Below are 17,935 nucleotides of genomic sequence, written 5' to 3' on the forward strand. Positions count from 1 at the left end.
GGGGCGGGGTTGGGGGCAGGGCAGGGGGGTCACATCCCTGCAGGCCACTGGTCACGTCCCTGCAGGCCACCGAAGCCTGCCATGGCACCCCCCTTCAAGGCTCGGTGGCACCGTGGGAGCCATCACGGCGGAGGTGCCATGGTTGTGTGTCCCCCCCCCCCTGTGTGACGTGACGCCGAGGGGGCTGAGAACGGCAGCACCGAGGCCAATGGCTGCAGCAACGCCGAGCGTGACTTCACCGGCCGCGCCGCACATTGGCTGTGCCCCGCCGCCATTGCCGCCCCGCGGCCCCCCCCCCCCCCCCCCCCCCCCGCCGCCACCCCCCCGGGGCACCCCACGGCAGCCCCCCCACGGCAGCCCCCTGCCAGCTTTGCCTCCTCACCCCCCCACCCTGCTGTTTGCAGCCCTCCCAAAAGCCATCCTGGCGTGGGGGCACCACGGTGGGGGCCCAGCCGCCCCCCCGGCGCTCGCCGAGTCCCCCCCATTCCTGCTTTGCCGGGCCCCCCTCCCACTCCCACCACCTTTATTATCCCCCACCTATAGTAGTGCTGCTGCTAATGAGGGGTCCCCAATTAGCCCAGGCGGGGGGGGGGGGGGAGAGGGAGGGGGCAGGTGTGGTGCTGCAGGACAAGGGGGGCTCGCAGGGGTTTGGCCCCCCAGGACAGGGGCTGTGGGGTGCACTCGGCGGGCGGCTCCAGCACGGGCGGAGGAGCCACATGCCTCAAAAATTGCGCACGCCGCCATGTAGGTCACCGAGCCAGTAATGACAGGGCGGCAGCACCGGCACCCACAGCCCCGGGGGGTCACCTGGGGGTGCCTGGCGTGGCGGGGACACCCAGGGCGGCTCGGCAGCTCGCCCAGCCCGCGGGGGTCCCTGTCATCACGCAGGTGCTGGAGCACTTGCAGCCATGCTGGCTGCGTGCTCACTGCATGTGTGCTGCATGCTTGCTGCATGGGCGATGCGCGCTCTCCAGGTGTTGGGTGCATCTCATGTCATCTGCATGTCACCTGCATGTCGTCTGCATGCTCTCCACGTGGTCACTGCACCCTCCCTGTGTGTCTGGTGCATGCTCACTGCAAGCTTGCTGCCCACTGTGCGCCTGCCATGTGGCCCTTGTGTGACCTCTGTATGTTTGCTGCACGCCTGGCACACGCTCTCTCTGTGCTTGCTGCATGCTCACTGCATGCTCTGCACTGCACGCTCTCTGCACACTCACTGCATGCCTGCTTAATCACTGCACACTCACTGCATGTCTGCTTACTCACTGCGCACTCCCCCTGTGCTCACAGCTGATGCTCCACACTCACTGCACTCTCACTGCACACTCTGCATGCTCCCTGCATGCTCCCGGCTCGCTGCCTCCTCCTGCACCATATCCCACCTGGGAGGTGTCGGGGCGATGCCAGCACGGTTCAAACCAGGGCTGGGGGCAGCTTCCTCTGGCTGCGGGGTCCCAGGCTGCCGGGAGCAGGGAGTGAACACCCAGTGCCGTTTGGCCCAGGGGGTTCCCGCTGGTGCAGGGGGCTGGGACCCCCTCCCCTTCCCCATGCTCCCACCCGTGGCATCGGCTGCCAGCACCCAGGGGATGTGCACCCACCGGGGCTGGACGCTGCGCTGCAGCTGGATGTGTGCAAAAGCACATGCACATGTGTGTGAGGGCAAAGCAGGAGGCAGCAGAGCATTGCCCCACGTGGTGCTTGCACATGCTTGTGTGGCCAGCACACATGTACACACACATACATACGCATGTGTAGCTGGCACACATGTGCACGCACACACACACACGCATGTGCAGCCTCTCCAGGTGCATTGCTGCAGAGCCATGTGGTTGCCTGAAGGCTGGCACACGCACACATATGTACATGCACATACATGTACGTGTGCACACACACACACCATCACGTCGGCGGCACCACCCCACGTGTTGCTTCCTGCCTGCACACGCTCATCCCGGTGCCTCGGCCCTGGGGGCCGGGGGTCCCCCTCACCCGCACAACCCCACGGCTGCAGGGTCCAGCCCAACCGCCCTGCTGGAGCCTGATGCTCCGGGCCTGCCCTGGGCGGGTGTGTTTGGAGGCTGAAACTGGGGGTGCTGGGCTGCACCCCCCCAGTAGCCCTCACTGATCCAGGGCCACGGCAGCCCCCTGCTCCAGCAGCTCCAGCTGTGGGCACACACATGCCCTGGGCAAACCCACAGGCGGTAGAAGGGGCCACGCTGGCACCCAGTGAGAGGCTCCTAGCGCGGGGCATCCACATTTTTTTCAGGAAAACAGGATTTTTGATGCATTTGATGCCACCCTGCTGCTCGGTGGGCGCTGAGCCCCCCAGCCCCCCTCCGGGTGACACATCCAGCATCCTGGGGGCTGCAAAGCTGGGGCTGGTGGCAGCAAACCCCCCAGGGCCATGTTTTGCACTGGCATTCGTGAGTGGTGAAACACCCCCGGGGCAGCTGTGCCCCCCCCCCGCCCCCTCCCCCGGCATCGCCTGTCCCTGCACCCCTGGGTGCTGCCAGGATGGGGGCCTCCACGCGCCAGCGGAGCCCCACACACCAAGACCGGCCAAGGGAAAACAGGAAAGCGAACGGGGCCGTGCCGGAAGGCGGCTATTGTTGGCGTGGGGAGGGGGGGGGAGCACAAGGTGGGCTGGGGGCCACCGTGGCCACCCTGCCTGTGGCCCCTCCGGTGGGTGGCACAGCCAGTCCCGCTCCCACGGGATGTGGCTCGGCCCTGGAGGAGGCAGGAGCAGCGGGAAGGCGGCTGCTCGTGGTGTGCGGGGCTTCCTGCCCTGCTGCTCTGGTTTGGAAGGAAAAAAAATTAATAATAATAATAATAAAAAAAAAATATCCTTTTTCCTTGTGTTATTTCCCCAGCACAAGGGGGGCCTGGCTTGCCAGGAGGATTTGGAGCCCTGGCTGCGTTTCAAATGAAAGATCTTGCAAAAACCCTGGAATTTCCTGCCAGGCAGAAACCCGGAGGTTGGACCCTCCTGGTGCTGGTTCTGCTGCTGGGGCAGGACGGGGGGGACGGGGGGGACAGGGGACACGGAGGACATGCAGATGTGCACATCCAAGGTGCACATGGACACACAGCCATGCTGGTTTGTCTGCCAGCAGGTCCCCAGCTCCCCTCCTCGCCCCGATACAGCCGGGGATATTTGTGCAGCCCCCACGGCTCTGGGGCAGGGCTGACCCCCCACCCAGCTCCCCACTGTGGGGCAGGATGCCGGGGCTCAGCGCACCTCTAAGTGCCACCGCCACGGTGGGCTTTCCCCAGGGACATGGCCCCAGGGACATGGATGGCCCCAGGGACATGGCCTCCATCCTTCGATGTGGGGAAGGGCCAGTGCGAACCCCGCTTGGTTTCTGTGGGGTGAAGGACCAGCCAAAGCAGCCAGGCAGCACAGTCCTGAGGGGGGTGCAAACACGCACCGGGGTGCTCTCACCCAAAAAAAGCCTTTGGGGACATGGCCAGCTACCGCTCTGCCACCCTGCACCGGCCAAACCCAGAGGACAAGGGGATCGGGGTGGGGGGGTGGGGGTGGGGGCGGAGCTGGGCCAGGACTTGGCACAGGCATCCGCTGGGAAGACAGATGGAGTCACTCTGGGGAGGGAAATCCCTGCAGCCCCCCAAAAGACGGGGCAGGAGCTCCAGCAGCCGTGGTTTGGGGGTGTCTGGGGAGCAGGGCGGGGGGCTCGTGCTGTGCCACAGTGGGGGTCCTGCCTTCATCACTGGGGACAGATGGGAGAAGCATTTCCAGGCAGCTTGTAAACACCTCAGGCTCCTTTTGTCCCTCTCCATCCTCCAGATCCCCCGGGGAAGGGGGGAAGCCCACCGGAGCAGCCCCAGGTCACCGTGCGTGGCCCCAGTCACTGGGGAGGGGACATGCAAGCTGGCACATCGCAGGGTTTTCTAGAAGGAGCAGAATATGTCCCAAACCACCACAAAAAAATCACCCCAGCTCCCTTGCTGCCTGAAAAGAGCATGGAAGCCACAGTGGGGGCTGTGCACCGCCATGCTGGGAGCCACTGGGAGCCACTGGGAGCTGCCGGGTGCCGGCGGCTGCTCCTGGCGGGTTTGCAGGAGCCAAACCGAACCCAGGGCCCCTGTCCTTCAGCCGCTGGTGGTTAAGTGCTGTGTGAGCCATGGTGGCAAGGGACTGTCCCCTCCTGTGGGGACAGCATGGGCGCAGAGCAGCAGATGCCCTCTGGTATCCAGAGGGAAGGGACACGCAGGACATGCGGAACACGCGGTCCCTGCTCCGGTGCTTTCCGGCAGGGTCACCGGTTTCGGCCCACGTTCCCAGCACGGGGCCGGGGAGCTGCTGGCTGCTGGCCTGGCTGCTCCACAAGGGAGAAGGGAGCGCATGCCATGCCCATGACTGTGCCCATGTCACAGGAACAGCTGTCACCTCCTCCAGGGAGTCCCAGAGCCCCAAACCAGAGGGGCGCAAAGCCAGGGCCCCCACCCCCCTGCCCGGGCTGGGTGGCTGCCAGGGCCCTGCAGGGTCCCCTCCGGCATCAGCTGTCTGGAGGGGAAAAAAAAACCCCAACCAAAAAGCACATTTCAGAGCACTTGGAAAGCTGCTGGCTGCTTGGGGACAAGGGACAGAGGAGCAGCTGTCCATGGGGCATGATGCTCGGGGTCACATCCCGTGCTACCCCCTGCCCTTGTTTGCCCAGCCCCAAAGGTGCAAGGGGGAACAAGCTCGAGAGGCGGCAGAACCTCCTGGGGGGGACACGCAGCCCATGGCCCCTGGGGGTGGCTCCTGGGGGGTGGCTCCTGCGGGGCGCAGGCAGGGACGTGCCCTGAGCACCATCTGCTGAGCTGCTGGGGCTAGAGGGTCAGCGAGGGGTTAAGGACCGGCTTATGCTGCAGCAAAGCCCCCGCAGCGCCCTGAGCAGGATCTGCGCCGGGGGGAGGCAGCAGCGGCTGGGGATGTCCCTGTCCTCCCCCAGTGGGGACGTGGCTCCTGCACAGACCCCACGGACATTTCCTGGCTGAAGCCCCACGGCTGAGGATGCTGTAGGAGACCCCCAGACCCTGTCCCCCCTGTAGCTGGTGCCGAGGGCCCGTGCCATCGCTGCCCCTACTCCCCCGCTTCAGGAACCAGCGCCGATGTGCCACCAGCTAACGGGAACTGAGTCCTCAAGCTCTGGAGCTCCTCAGCGTCGGAGGAGCCCCGTGGGGAGAGGGCGCAGGGCGAGCCGTTCCCTCGGGAGCAGCGGTGACACCACGCTGAGCCGCAGGACACCGTATTTCCCGTGGAACATACAGCCCCACTGACCCGCTCCGCGCCGGGCAGAGCGCCCTGCAGCCCCCCAGCCCCTCACCAGCTCCGCTGCCATCTGTGCTTCTTGGGAAGGGGGCAGCTCTGCAGAGGGGGGGCTGCCGGAGCCCTGGGCACATTACCTGCTCCACCCGGGCCTGGATCTGCAAATCTGTTCTCAGGCTCTCACCAAAGCCTTTGTGCCACCCCACTGTGCCCCCCACCAGCGCTCAGAGAGACAGGGGATAAAATGACCAACGGGTCCCGGTGGCGGCTGAACCTGCTCCACCAGGCTGGACTCGGCTCCCGCTGCAGCCCACTGGCCTCGCAACGAGGCGACTGCGGCTCATGGGCGAGTAACCACGGGGCCCCGCGCTGCGAGACGAAAGCAGGGTGCTGCTGGGCGGTGCAGGCAGCAGGGAGGCCGAGCGTTGGCTCTGCAAACCTGTCTGGGCAACATCCTGCGCCGCCGCACGCTGCAGAGGATGTGCTCGGCGGCAGCCACACCTTCACGCTCCATCAGCTCTTCTCCACTAAAGGTGTTTTTCCTCCTCCTCCCTTAGCTGAGCAAGGGGCACACGGAAGCAGCCGGATCCTTCCCTCCAAAAAGGGAAGGTGGCGGAGGGCAGCACCCTGCAGCCCCGTGGGTGACAGCCGGATGGGTGCTGGTGCCCCCAGACACGGTGCTGATGGCACCGGAGCTCAGCGCCGCAGGGAATGCTGATGGGAAACACCACGAGCTGACCTGGCAGCGCTCCCCACCTGCTTCCAGCCCCATCACAACCCCGGTCCCTGCGGATTTGTACCCTTCCCTGCTCGTGCCCAGGGTCCGGCCCCGCTCCTGGAGCACCCCAGGGGCTGGGGGGGCTGCTGCACCCTCTCGCAGGCAGCAATGGGTCCCAGCTCCGTGGGGGGCTCTGGCCACAGCACTGGGTGGCCACACCGCACCCCCCAGCAGCACCCGGCTGGGGGAGATGCGGCTCCAGCTGAGCTGCACCCACAAAACCCTGGGAGAGGGGCCGGAGGGTGCTCGGGAGGGCTCAGCACCGGCGGCAGACAGGGGGAGCGGGCAGGACCTGGTGCTGCAGGGAGGGCACAGCCAGCTCAGGTAGCGGCAGGAGCTCCAGCTGCAGAGCCCCTTACTCCCCCCCAGCAGGAAAATGACGTGCAGATCATCAGCGCAGCGCTTTGGCACACGTGGCCCACCAGCCTCGGTGCCCACGGCTGTCGGTGGCAGCAAAGAGCCCGTCGGCGCTGGCGAGCCTGAATCCACCTCCCTGCCCACAGCCAGCCAGGTTTCAGAGCTGGCAGAACAGCTCAGCCCTCGGGTACAGGGACATCGCAGAGACAAGTCAGGACAACCTCAGCCTGCTGGCTGAGCTCCAGCGCCCGCCTGCTCTGCCCCACAGCCCCGGGAGCCAGCGTGGGGCTCGCAGCAGCCCAGGCCTGGCACCTCGAGAGCAGGAGGAATCAAACCTTGCGGCAGTCGAACCAGGAGCACACACCCAACGGCTTTTAGCAACTGTAGGAAACAGCTCTCCAGCACACGCTTCCCAAGGAGTCCAAACACACCGTGTTTATTTTGCTGATAGAAAGGCTCTGACGAATGTGTAATCACGAGACATTTAGCAATCGGAGCGTGCTGTGTAAATACAACATAATTTATTGGTTCCATTTCAGAGAACTATAGTGGTATTTGTATGAGTGTCCTAACGATAGTACAAGAAACGAGAGTCACGTATGTACAGAGATTCCAGGACACAGAAAAACTCTGTAAGGAAGAAGTGGTTAGTGGTAGTTTGGTCACTGGTCATGGAAACCTTTTCTCTTACCATCAGCCCTGCTCCCCCACTCCCCCCAGACCCTAGGTAGACCTATCTACCTACCTCAGGGGCACCGCAACGCTCTCGTCACACAGTGGAGCTGCTTGTGCAAGCAGCAGGCAGGGCCAGCGGGCTCTGGCTGCACACCAGACTTTGATTACAAGATGTGTGCAGCTGAGCGGGGACGTGCTGCTCGGTAAGAGGCAGAAGGCTCTGTACCCTAATGGGAAGCAGAAAATGGTCCACACGCCGCCAGTAAGCGAGGCTGCAGGGAGGGCAAGCAGCCCAGGTCCTTCTCGGCAGGGCCAGCGTACCGCCAGGAGATGGGGAAGTGCAGGTGTTCGGGAAGACGACTTCCCCACGTGTGTCCCAGTGCCTTCCCTGCGTCATTCCCACCAAGCACAGGTCTGCTGGGCCTGACGCTGCCGGCGCAGATCCCTGTCCCCCATGGGGATGGCGCATCCAGAGCCGCAGTGGGGCTGCGCGTGGGGAGAAGCTCAGCTGGGGGCTGGTGTGAGCAGATTCACAACAGCAGCGCTCCCGCAGACTCCGTTAGCAGTTGCAGCACTGGCCTAGCCATGAAAGGAACCCAGGTCCAGCTTCTTTCAGAGAGAACACAAGGAGGGCCAAGCTTTGGGGACAGGATGCCAAGGGAGGGTGAGCACAAAAGCAGCTCTGTCCAAAAACTGGACTCACAGCCAGTGGAAGAGGTGCTGGAACCAACCAGCACCCCAGGGGATCCACGTACACCAGCATTTCTTCCCCAGTCCCCATGTAACCTCCCTTCTTGGGTGGGAGATGGGTGCCTGGAGGGCAGTACCGCGTCCATGGCAGCACCAGCTACACGACATGGCTCTAGCTGAAGCATCTGGCTCGGCTCACTCGGTGCCGCTGCAGTGAGGGCACAGGGAAGAAGCGGTACATGGCTTTTCCCTCCTCAAAGAGCAAGCATTTCCACCAAGTGGCCCAAAATATTTTCTTTTTTTTTATAGAAATTACTATAAAAAACTAGTTTATCTAGAGCATCTTTAAAAAAATATTCCTGCGATATCACAGTTTTACCTTGAAACTCATTAAAAATATATAGATTTCTTTAACAAAACGTCTCTGTTCTCCCCCTGAATCACGTCTCCAGTACAGGAGTGGGACTCGTAGTCCTCGGAAGAGATGCCGAGGTGGGAGCAGGAGGGTCTGATCTCAGTGGCACATCCGGGAGGTCATTTCCTTCTGTCAAAGGGACAGAAAAGACAAGGGGATTGCCAGGTGAGGGTGTGGATGAAAAAAGCCTCACCTTTGTTGTTTAGTCATCAATACCCTTTTCGGGCAGGCGGTGACACTGCTACTAAGAGCTCCCGTTTGGGCAGGTCCCTGTTCCCCCCACCACTCTCATTCCCAGGCACCACAGGACACCTTTCCACCTCCCAGCGGCTCTGCAAGTCCGCTCTGCTGCTTACGGCACCGGGAACACCATCACCACCTCCCAAGGCCTAACAGGTCACGTTCTCCAGGCTCTGTGCAACGGCAGTGGCGTTGCCCTCGCTTTTCAGCACAGGAAGGAGGCACGGGGGGGTTGGCCATCCACGTCCTGGATGGCCGACAGTGCCAGGCTCAGGCAGAGCACACCAACAAGGCAAGCCGGCTGCTGGAGACACGAGAGGCTGCTGGAGGACAAGCCACCTACCCCCAGCCAGCGCCCAGTGCCCCTCCCCAGCTGTGCCTGCACATCCTGACTCCCAGTTTCCTGACGGTCAAACTGCAAGGCCAACCGACGGACTGAATTCGGGCAACCTGCTTTGAGAAGGTACCAGAGACCTCTGCCCCCAGCCCACCCCTTCTGTGCTGGCTGCGGATCCTGACAGACCAACGTGTACCCCGAGCCCACCCAGACACTCACCAGTGGTTCCAGCTCCTTGGTGTCTATGAGATTAAACTCTTTCACAAAGTAGTAAAAGTGCTTGTAGCAGGTGTTCACGTGGGCTTCCGACCCCATCTGGGTGATCCGGTCAAAATGGTGGATGTAGACATGGACAAAGACCCGGAAGAGCCGGGAGAGAATCTTCTTCACCACCGGGAGGAAGTTCTTGGGGAAGGGAGTACCTGGGAGGGAAGGCACGACCACGAGAAACTTTCAGCCAAGTTAAAACTGGTTCCTTGGGGGCTAAAATATATTGATAAAACGGACAGACTGAGACAAAAGGGCTTCTGTCCCCGGTAATTTCCAGTTCCTCCCTCCTTTTTCCTTTCTCTTTGGATCAGATTTTTTGAAGCACAAATTTCTTAAGTGACAGTATGCTGCATGCAATCGATTGCCACTAGCAACTGAAAGCAAGAGACCAGCCTTGAAGATTCCCAGCAGCTGTTTCAGCCCGATAGAGCTTTCTTCTACTCCCATTTGGTGTGTTTATATAAACAGCGCAAAAGAATAGATACAACCAAAAAAAGTTCCCAAAAGAAGAGGCAGTGCTGTTAACTCCCCACAGTTATCTCTTACTTGGATGTGTCCTTAGCTCTTTGGTTAAAAATTAAATATGGTAAGGTCCTCTTTAAAGGCATCAGTTCTTTGGGATTTGTTTAGCTGGGGCCCTGTAGCAGAGCAGTCTGGCCAACCAGCCATCCCAGCAGAACACCACAGTTTAAAGTTCACACAGGTTGTTTCTGGAGGAACGAGGATTAGTTAAACCCTTCCAGAGCTCTGCGAGAACTGCAGCATTTCAGTCGGCGTTAAGGGTGAGGAATCTGGTAAAAGCCGAGCTGAAAACAGTATCAATCAAAAAAATAAAAAAACCCAAACCACAACCCTCCTGCTGTCGGAAACTTGTCTTGCCTCCCTGAACAGAACAAACACCCTGCTTACAGTCCCCAGAGAGTCTCGCAGAAGAGTCCCAGCTAAAGGCAATGCAGCAGTCATTTGGGCGACAGGAGGAACGAGCGGGGAGGATTTTAGTGTTTCAGCTGTCTGAAGAACTGGCTGCTTATGACCCTGCTCCCCACCTCTGCCTGCTCAGCACCAGGTTTAAGCAGCATGCTGGCACGGGTGGAGGAGCCCTGCGAATGCTCGTGTGGCAGAGGCGGCAGATGTGTCCTAAAGAGGGGCCAACCGCATCCCATCAGAGCTTCGACGGGATTAACGCCGGGGCAGGAGGGAGGGAGCTCTGCTGCATCTTGTCTTTTGCATCCCAGAAGATGGGAGCTCTGAATGGGATCAATCATATATACCTAATGCTTTAGATACTGAGCTCTCACATCTTATTGTACACAAAATAAACAAAAACCCCAACGATCTTTGTCCCAAAGCCAGTACACAAAGCTGGGTTTGGATATGCAGATTTAGGTGTCTTAGGCCAAATTCTCATTTCCATCACCCTGGCAATAGATGAAACGCTGCCCCTCCCTCCATGCACATGTCAGCATCCCACCCAGCTGCAACAAACAGCCGAGTGCACGCCAGGAAGCGTTGAGCTAGAAAGGGCAGAGTCAGCTAACACCAGCCTGTAATAACAAAGAGGCTAATTATGGAAACGTGGCCACCATCACCAGGCCGACGCAGAGCACGCGTGTTGAACCCAAGCTAGCAATCAGCTCTACAAGAGCTGTCCTTCAAGCATGAACTACTCAAGAGTCATGTCAGGGACTGGCTTTTCTAAGAGGAGCCTCTTGTCTTCACTGCCTAGGCTCAGCCTGGCTTTCCTCGAGATATCCATGATTCCAAACGGGATCTGGCACAGCTCTGGGTATTCTAGCACTCCAGAAGAGCTCTGAAGTTTCTCAGGTGCTCGGAAGAGCTTACTATGCTGCCAGCCTCTGAGCGGCACAAAAGGAAACAGCTCTGCTACACGGGTGACCTGTGCAACAGCATCTCCTGGAACAGAAATGGGACCCGAGGCCTCCAAGCAGAAGGCTCTGCACCAGCCTCCCTCTCCCCAGCCACAGCTGGAACTGAACTCACCAACATTAGTGGGAAAGATGTCCTCGTTGTTGATCTGTACCTCAATCCAGTCCATCAGGAGGTTCATGTACTGGGGAGCAGAGAGGGCTGTGGGTTTGCGGTACTTGTGCTCATCCTGCCATCGATACTCGTACTTGGGTCCCCCTGACATGACGGGGCAGGACTGCTCCGTGCAATAGTCACTGATGGTGCCGTAGATCAGGTTGATGCGGTTGAAGAAGTCCACCACGTGCACGGCCACCCAGTCGTTCTGCTCCTCTCCCGGTGGCAGCTGGACAGCAACTTTCAAGTCCAAGCCAGCGTTGAGCGAGGCTTGAGCCTTCTTGTGCAATTCAAACCGCTGAGTCCCTGGCTCAAACTTGCGCTTGGGCCGGAAGGTTTTGTCTTTATTGAACACTTGCTTTAAAGCATGGGACATTTTTCTTCTCTTCTTCTTTCTTTTCCAGGTCTGTAGCGATGACAGCTGGAGATGCAGCACTGCTGGGCCGCTTCCCAGGGCACGGCTGGGGTGACTCTGATCTTCACAGAAACCTCCCTCTACTCATCTGGTCCTGATCTGCAACACAGCACAGAAGGGCAGCGATTAGGAGCAGCTCTCTCAACAGGAAACCTTGTCTAAATCCCGTAGGAAGAGATCTGGGATACCATCTGGGCCCTCGCCCCAGATCTGAGGAGGGGGGGGAAGCCAGCGCCAGTTTTCTTTCCTCCCCCTTCCCTTTCCAGCCCAGCTTGCGGCGGCTCGGCTGCCAGAAGTGACCTGGGCTGAAGGAAGTCACCCCTGCCAGGTCTCCCTACAGCTCAGCGTGGGGGCGAGGGACCTGGCCCCACGGGGAAGAGCTGTGCCCTCTGTGGGAGATGGCGGCCACCCACCCTGACACCACACCGAGAGACCCGAAAAGCCACAGAAATAAGGAGAAACGCCACCACGTACTCACCTCCGACACACCACATAGTTAAAAAGGGTAAAACACGCTGGCTTTTACCTGGACCAGATTTTTCACCTATGCTTCCCCCCCGTCGCTTTGGAAACAAGCCTACCTAAAAGGTAAGGTCACGCCAACCTACAACGCAGCTCAGCTCTGTTGCCAGACATACTCCAACAAAACAGCTGTTCGAGCAGAAGCCGCATGCGCTGCCGCGGTGCTAAAGACAGGACACAAAAGGGCAGAGGGGAACAAGAAAAAGAAGAAGTCGTCGCAGCTCAGGCAACCAGAAAAGAGAATTATCCTGAAATAACAGCAGCTCTCAGAGCAGCCACAGCCTCATCTGCAGGTGCAGACAGACCATAAACATATTTTTCATTTCAATTTAGCTCACTTCAAGCTGAAGGCTGGCTGAAAGCTGGAAGACCAGCGAAAGCTTGCCCTCCTCTTCCAGTCTGAGAAGAATTAGCTCCAAGAGGGTGAGACACAAGTTCAGATCTGAAAGGATGCTGACGAGAAACACAGTTCTGTTTATCTGTAGCTAATTATACCTCCTTTGTTCCCACATCCATCCCCTCGTATAATTTGTGTCAAGCTGCTCTTTGATGGAAGCTTAAGGCAGAAAGCTATGTGTACCAAAAATATTATTTTACACGTGCCGGACAGAGAAATAAATAAGGCATCAGAAATTAACTAAAGCTGATGCCTTACCCAACCTGGCAAATAAAGAGCTTTCATAATGCTGTAAGCAAGGAAACAAATCCCTTTCACCTAGCAGAAATCACTTAAATTTATATGAAGCCATAGCGTTGTTCCAACAGGTAAATGGCAACCTCAAAACGCTGGCATGAAAATCCCAAATTCAAGGTCAAGACTACCTTTGCCGCAATTCAGCCCATCTCTAACAGATGCTGCATAGTGCTAATCAGCATTTCTTCTCTGGAGAAAGATTAAAAAGATTTAAACTAAGGCTTCTTGTTTTCTTATTTAATTACAGCAAGGAAAAAAACCCAAACCACTTCAGTTGGCCCCGCCAAGAACAGGCTCAACGTTTCCTAGCGCTGCTCTTCCTGCGGGAACGGGTTCAGTAACCTCTGCTGTGCAGGAGCCGAGAGATCCAAACTCCTGTTGCAACCTGGGCCACGACATAGGCTGGGAGAAACTGAAAAAGCATTTTAATGGGGCTCAGCAAGATCCACTCTGGGCTGCAAGGTGAATTCACTGCACGCACACTTTTGCTGCGCACACTACTGCCAGAACAGCTGCTGTGACCCCCTACGCTACTGTGTGAGAGTCAATTAAGAAGACATAAAAAAGAAGAGAAAGAAGACCCCCCCAAAAAAACGTGTCCTTAGGAGGTGTTTGATCACACCACAGACGTGGTTAGAGGAAGTAGCAAACAGCGCGGAGGAACATCTGAGCGCAAGCCGGAAGCGTGGTTGGTGTGCTGTGTCACAGCCCCACCACATCCTGCGGCACAGCGCCCAGGCAGGAGCCCTCGCAGGCTGCGCCCACCCTGCCGCGGTGCCACGGCGGAGCCAAAGCAGGATGAGCCTCCAAGGAACCAACAATGTGGACAGCAGGTGCTGATCTGCAGCTATTTCCAGCAGGAAATCACTCCCCAAGAACCACTTGCACGCCACGATTTCCCTATGCTGGAGATGGAGAAACGTCCTTTCAAACAAACAAGCTGTAAAGACGCACGAGCATCGCCCTCCACAGAGCTCCCCGGAGGAACAGCAGCATCCTCAGCACGGTGCAACTTTGTTCGTGCTTATTTGCCATCAGATCTGTCTGATGGCACCTGTGCTGGCCCCCACACACCATGCTGGCCCCCACAGCAGGCGGGCACTGTCCCTCCTGCTGGGCGAGGGTGCAGGCTGCAGAGGATGGGGTAAAACCACAGGGAAAACCCCAAACATCCCTGGGGCTTGGCCACGCACACCAAGAAGCAAACACCAACCATTTACCAGAAGAAATTGTCCTCTGAGCAGGGCGGAGAGATTTTTGATATGGTTTATTGGGTACCAAGGCGGTGTTCATCCTACAAACAACTTCCTCTTCCTAAGGAGACATCATGCATGAGACCTGGGGAGCTCAACGTGGCACCAATTGTCTCTCAGACGACTCAGCACCTGTCTGAAGGCATTAGCAAAATGAGTAGCTAAGACTTCAAAAGGATGCAGCCTATTTAATTACAGTCTTTGACCTAAAAGAAACACTTAGCTCTAGGAGAAGTTAAAAAAAAAAAAAAAAAAGGAAAAGAGAAAAAAAAAGGCACAAAACCCAAAAGCATCCCTGACATTGCTTGAAGATGGTATCACACATACAACACCTACTTCCACAGGCAGGAGTCACAGCTCGGGCAGCGCTACGACACTGCCTTTGCAGGGAAGAGAAAGGAAAGGTTAGGAACGCTCAGGATATGGGACACGCAAAGCACCTGAATTGTATTTGCAAGCTTCAAAGATGAAGAAAAACAGCATAATCCTCCGCAAACAAACCTGCAGTACATTTTGTTTACTCCTCCTTTCCAGCCAGCCAAGATTACAGCGTACGTCACTGGTGCTCCGAGAGGACCTTGGCCACCCCTGCGAGATCACACAGCCGCCGCAGAAAGCCCCACGCTGTGGCAGGCTGGCTGGAGCACAAACAGACCTTCGGCTTCCCCGCTACTCCCAAGGACACGAGGGGCGCGGCTCGGAATTACGCCGGTTAAGGAGACAACTTGCCTGCCCAGCCAGGGGCATCAAGGCCTGGCTCTCCCTTCCCCAAAGCTCCTTTTCTCCCCTTCCTCCCCGCTCTCGCAGCTCCAGTCCTCACACGGATTTCTGCTGGCGGAGCCCGGTGCAGGGCTGTTCCCCTCCCCTCAGCGGCGACAGCAGCTCCCGCAGCGCTGCCTTGCTCTAATCCCGGGCTCTGGGTAGAGGCAGCCCAGGCGGTCGCTTCCCCGTCCCTTGGTTACTTCTACACGCAGCTCAGAGCAGGGATGAAGAAAGAAGAGATGATCACCTCCTCCAAAACACCTGGGAAGTGCCCCCCCTCGCAGCCTGCCGCAGCCGTCCCAAGGTTTCCCAGGAGCAAGCGGCTGCCGCCCAACGCTGCCCGCTCTGCAGAGCCAGAATAGCTTGAGAGCCTCTTCCCGGAGCCCCCTGACTGCTCCGCCAGCATCTGCCCTGAGCAACACCCAGTGCTCCCCCGCCACTAACACCCTGCAGGGGCTACACAACAGCTAGGAGGGGGGAAAAATAAAAAATCAAGCAAGCCAGCACGTCAGCAAGCTCCTACCTGCGTTTCTAGCCTCGGCAGATTATCCTTGCAACGGCTCAGCCCGTCTCTGCAACTTCTACGAGCGCCTGTAGGCACTGAGGCAAAGAGCTTCCTTTTTCAAAGGAGGGGAGGGGGTAGAAAAAGTCCCGTTTCATGCGCGGCTGCAATCCGAAGGCTCCCGCAGGCTGGGGAGGGGTCAGACACGCGGCCACTTCCCTCGCAGTGACCCCAGCACCGGGGCGGCTCACATCCTGCTGCCTCGCTGGTAAGAAAACCCTTAAGCAAACCCCAGTGAGCAATGCGTTTCTCAAAATGACAGATTTCTCTCGTTCCCCTTTCGAGAAGCCACGCCGCTGTCCTGCGAGACGATACCAATACGGTATTGCTGCTCAGCCTTCACATCCAGTCCGCTGAAAGCTCCTTCTGCGGCTGCTTATAATTGCAGCCCTTTGGTGACAAGCCTGTGCTGGTCACCCCGTCCCCGCGGAAAGGAGAAGGGAGCAATGAGCCACCGCCTTCCTCCCGGTGAGCCGGGTGCAGTGTCCTGACCACCCGTGCCCTCACTCAGGCCAGAGTTCCCAGTACAGGACACAACCCCACCCCCCACCCCCCACCCCCGCCCCAAAACCATTTTGATAAAGCAGCCACAATGTATCAGATGCTCTGAGCATTTCAAGTAAAAACCGAATTTACAGAACATGCCTAAGAAGCAAAGTGGCTTCAAAACAACTTAAAAAAGCAAAGATGGATGCACAGGCACATTTTTTCCATAGTTTTCCCCCGCTCCTTTCACAAATACCTTCCCACGGCCATTCTGCACTAGCTCAGTTTCTCGGTACAAGACGATCCTGGTTTTCTACAATCAAAGGAGAGATTTTAATACGGATCAGACCAATTACAGGAAGCAGGGCTGGACTGGTGCTGGTTTCTGTGCCTCTGGAGCCAGCCTGGCAACAACCAGACAGCTCACCTTTATGGGCCGAGGCTCTCGACTGCTCTTTTGAATTGTTTTGTGACATGAGAAACAAAAGGTCTGTCCCCACGCTTACCTCAGCCAGGGTAGGGCATGTGAGGAGCATGCGGGGTGGAGGAGGAGGAGGAGGAGGAGGAGGGCCAAGCGTGGCCGCAGCAGGCATGCCTGGCCATTCATAACCCGGCGAGACGGCACTTCCACGTCAGCCGGCTTCCTGTCTGGCACCCAGTCCGGCCTGCGGAGCTGCCAATGTTTTCCCAAAAGTGAATCATTCCCCTCTACGAGCTCCGTCGTGGTGTTTCTGTCTTTTCCTCCTGCGAGATGGCTCCAGGCTGCTGCACGAGGCAAGCTTCGCGGCAGCTCGGCATCACCCTCCGCACTGCCTTGCCTTGTTTTCCCCTCCACACTCGCTCCTGGCAGCTGAAGCTGCTCCAAAGTTAAAGATGGAGCAGAGAGTTCGTTCTGCTGCTCTGCGGGACAATATCCACATTTTTCTTTTGGAAACCGCTTGAGCAGCAGCCTTCGCAACAAACTTAACAGAGCCATTCAGAAACGCACATTTGAAATGTCGAATTCCCAAGGTTTAGGCCAACAAAGAGCCCTTTATATTTCACCACAAAGTCAATTTTAAGAAAGTCCTGCTGGTCACCAGCCACCCCCCCAACCCCCGGAATTTAAATCTGCTGCACAATTTGGCTATTTCCAAGCAAAGAACTGTACAGGCACCGCATCTCTCCAGCACCTCCTGCAAGGAGGCTTGCTCAGGAGCGGGACGTGCCTCTAAGCCATGCAAAGGCAGAGCGTGTCTGCATCGCTATATGCTTAAGAGGAGGAAACAGTATAATAAAAGACTAAAAATAGTTATACTGGGCTTTGTTACCTTCCCCCCCACTAAAAAAGCTATGCATTCAGACCACTTGTAAAGTCAGGCTAGTTTCTACAATAAAGGGAAGAGCCCAGTTAAATTAAGCCACAGCTGGGTTACCAGCCCCAGCGGATCCGAGCGCGGCCGCCCTGGCAGAGCCCATCGCTTGCTGCTGCTCCTGTCGGATGGAACCGCCGCCCCACTGAGCGGAGAGCCCGGCTCACCCAGCGGCAAGAGGCACCCCTCAACCAGCACGAGCAGGACAGAGGAGCTCTGCTCTGGCAGTTTACTGCTCTGCTCTGAGCTCAGGATTTAGATCCAGACCACACAGCGGTGACAGGAGGGACGTGATGGGTTTCGTGTGATGGAGCTGGTGCTGCAGGTGGACACTGGGGGGAGGCAGGTGAGGGAGTGAGCACCAACGGGGCTGGGTAACCCTTTCTGGCTGGCCAGAGGGAGGGCCCGATCACCTTCAAACTTTGCAGGCAGGAAGACAATTTCCAGCATGGGTTGACCCCCCCCCAAGCCTTCCAGGCATCCTCCCCACCTCCACAGAGGGTGGAAAAGCCACATGAGAAAGTAACTGTTGTAAAAGATCAATGCTTCTACTTTCCCTTCCCTGAAAAGGGAAGCTCAGACAGGAGATGCTGTAATTCAAAAATCTTCATTTGAAAGCCTAGAAATGACTGCAGGACAGCAGGGACAGCTAGTCCTGAGCTTACAGATTTAGGGCCAATTTTCTTGCCTCTTACGTGACATCTGTACCTATTGCAATGTCAGAGCTGCAGCTCTTTTGGATGGTTTCCACAGATTGTGCTCACGCATCCACGCCGGGATGACGGCTGCATGTGGAGGCAGAGCTAATCTGC

At 57.9% G+C, this 17,935-nt stretch overlaps 1 protein-coding gene across 4 annotated transcripts; it reads right to left on the reverse strand.

The window, feature by feature from the left end:
• Positions 1-6,906: 6,906 nt before the first annotated feature.
• MOB3A (MOB kinase activator 3A) lies at positions 6,907-15,811 on the reverse strand. 4 transcript variants are annotated; one of them, XM_080383181.1, is made up of 4 exons: positions 15,247-15,811; positions 11,036-11,591; positions 8,984-9,186; positions 6,907-8,316 (listed from the first exon to the last, which is right to left on the reverse strand). In XM_080383181.1, exons 2-4 carry the CDS (start codon positions 11,451-11,453, stop codon positions 8,287-8,289), a joined length of 651 nt encoding a protein of 216 aa, XP_080239307.1. In that variant the 5' UTR covers positions 11,454-11,591; positions 15,247-15,811; the 3' UTR covers positions 6,907-8,286. The 4 variants fall into 4 exon arrangements, with proteins under 4 accessions (XP_080239307.1, XP_080239308.1, XP_080239310.1 ...); XM_080383182.1 differs by lacking the exon at positions 15,247-15,811 and adding an exon at positions 13,929-14,097; XM_080383184.1 differs by lacking the exon at positions 15,247-15,811 and adding an exon at positions 12,074-13,890.
• Between the last annotated feature and the right edge of the window lie 2,124 nt (positions 15,812-17,935).

The sequence above is a fragment of the Falco punctatus genome (genome assembly GCF_963210335.1).
Source record: "Falco punctatus genome assembly, chromosome: 4".
NCBI lineage: Eukaryota > Metazoa > Chordata > Aves > Falconiformes > Falconidae > Falco > Falco punctatus.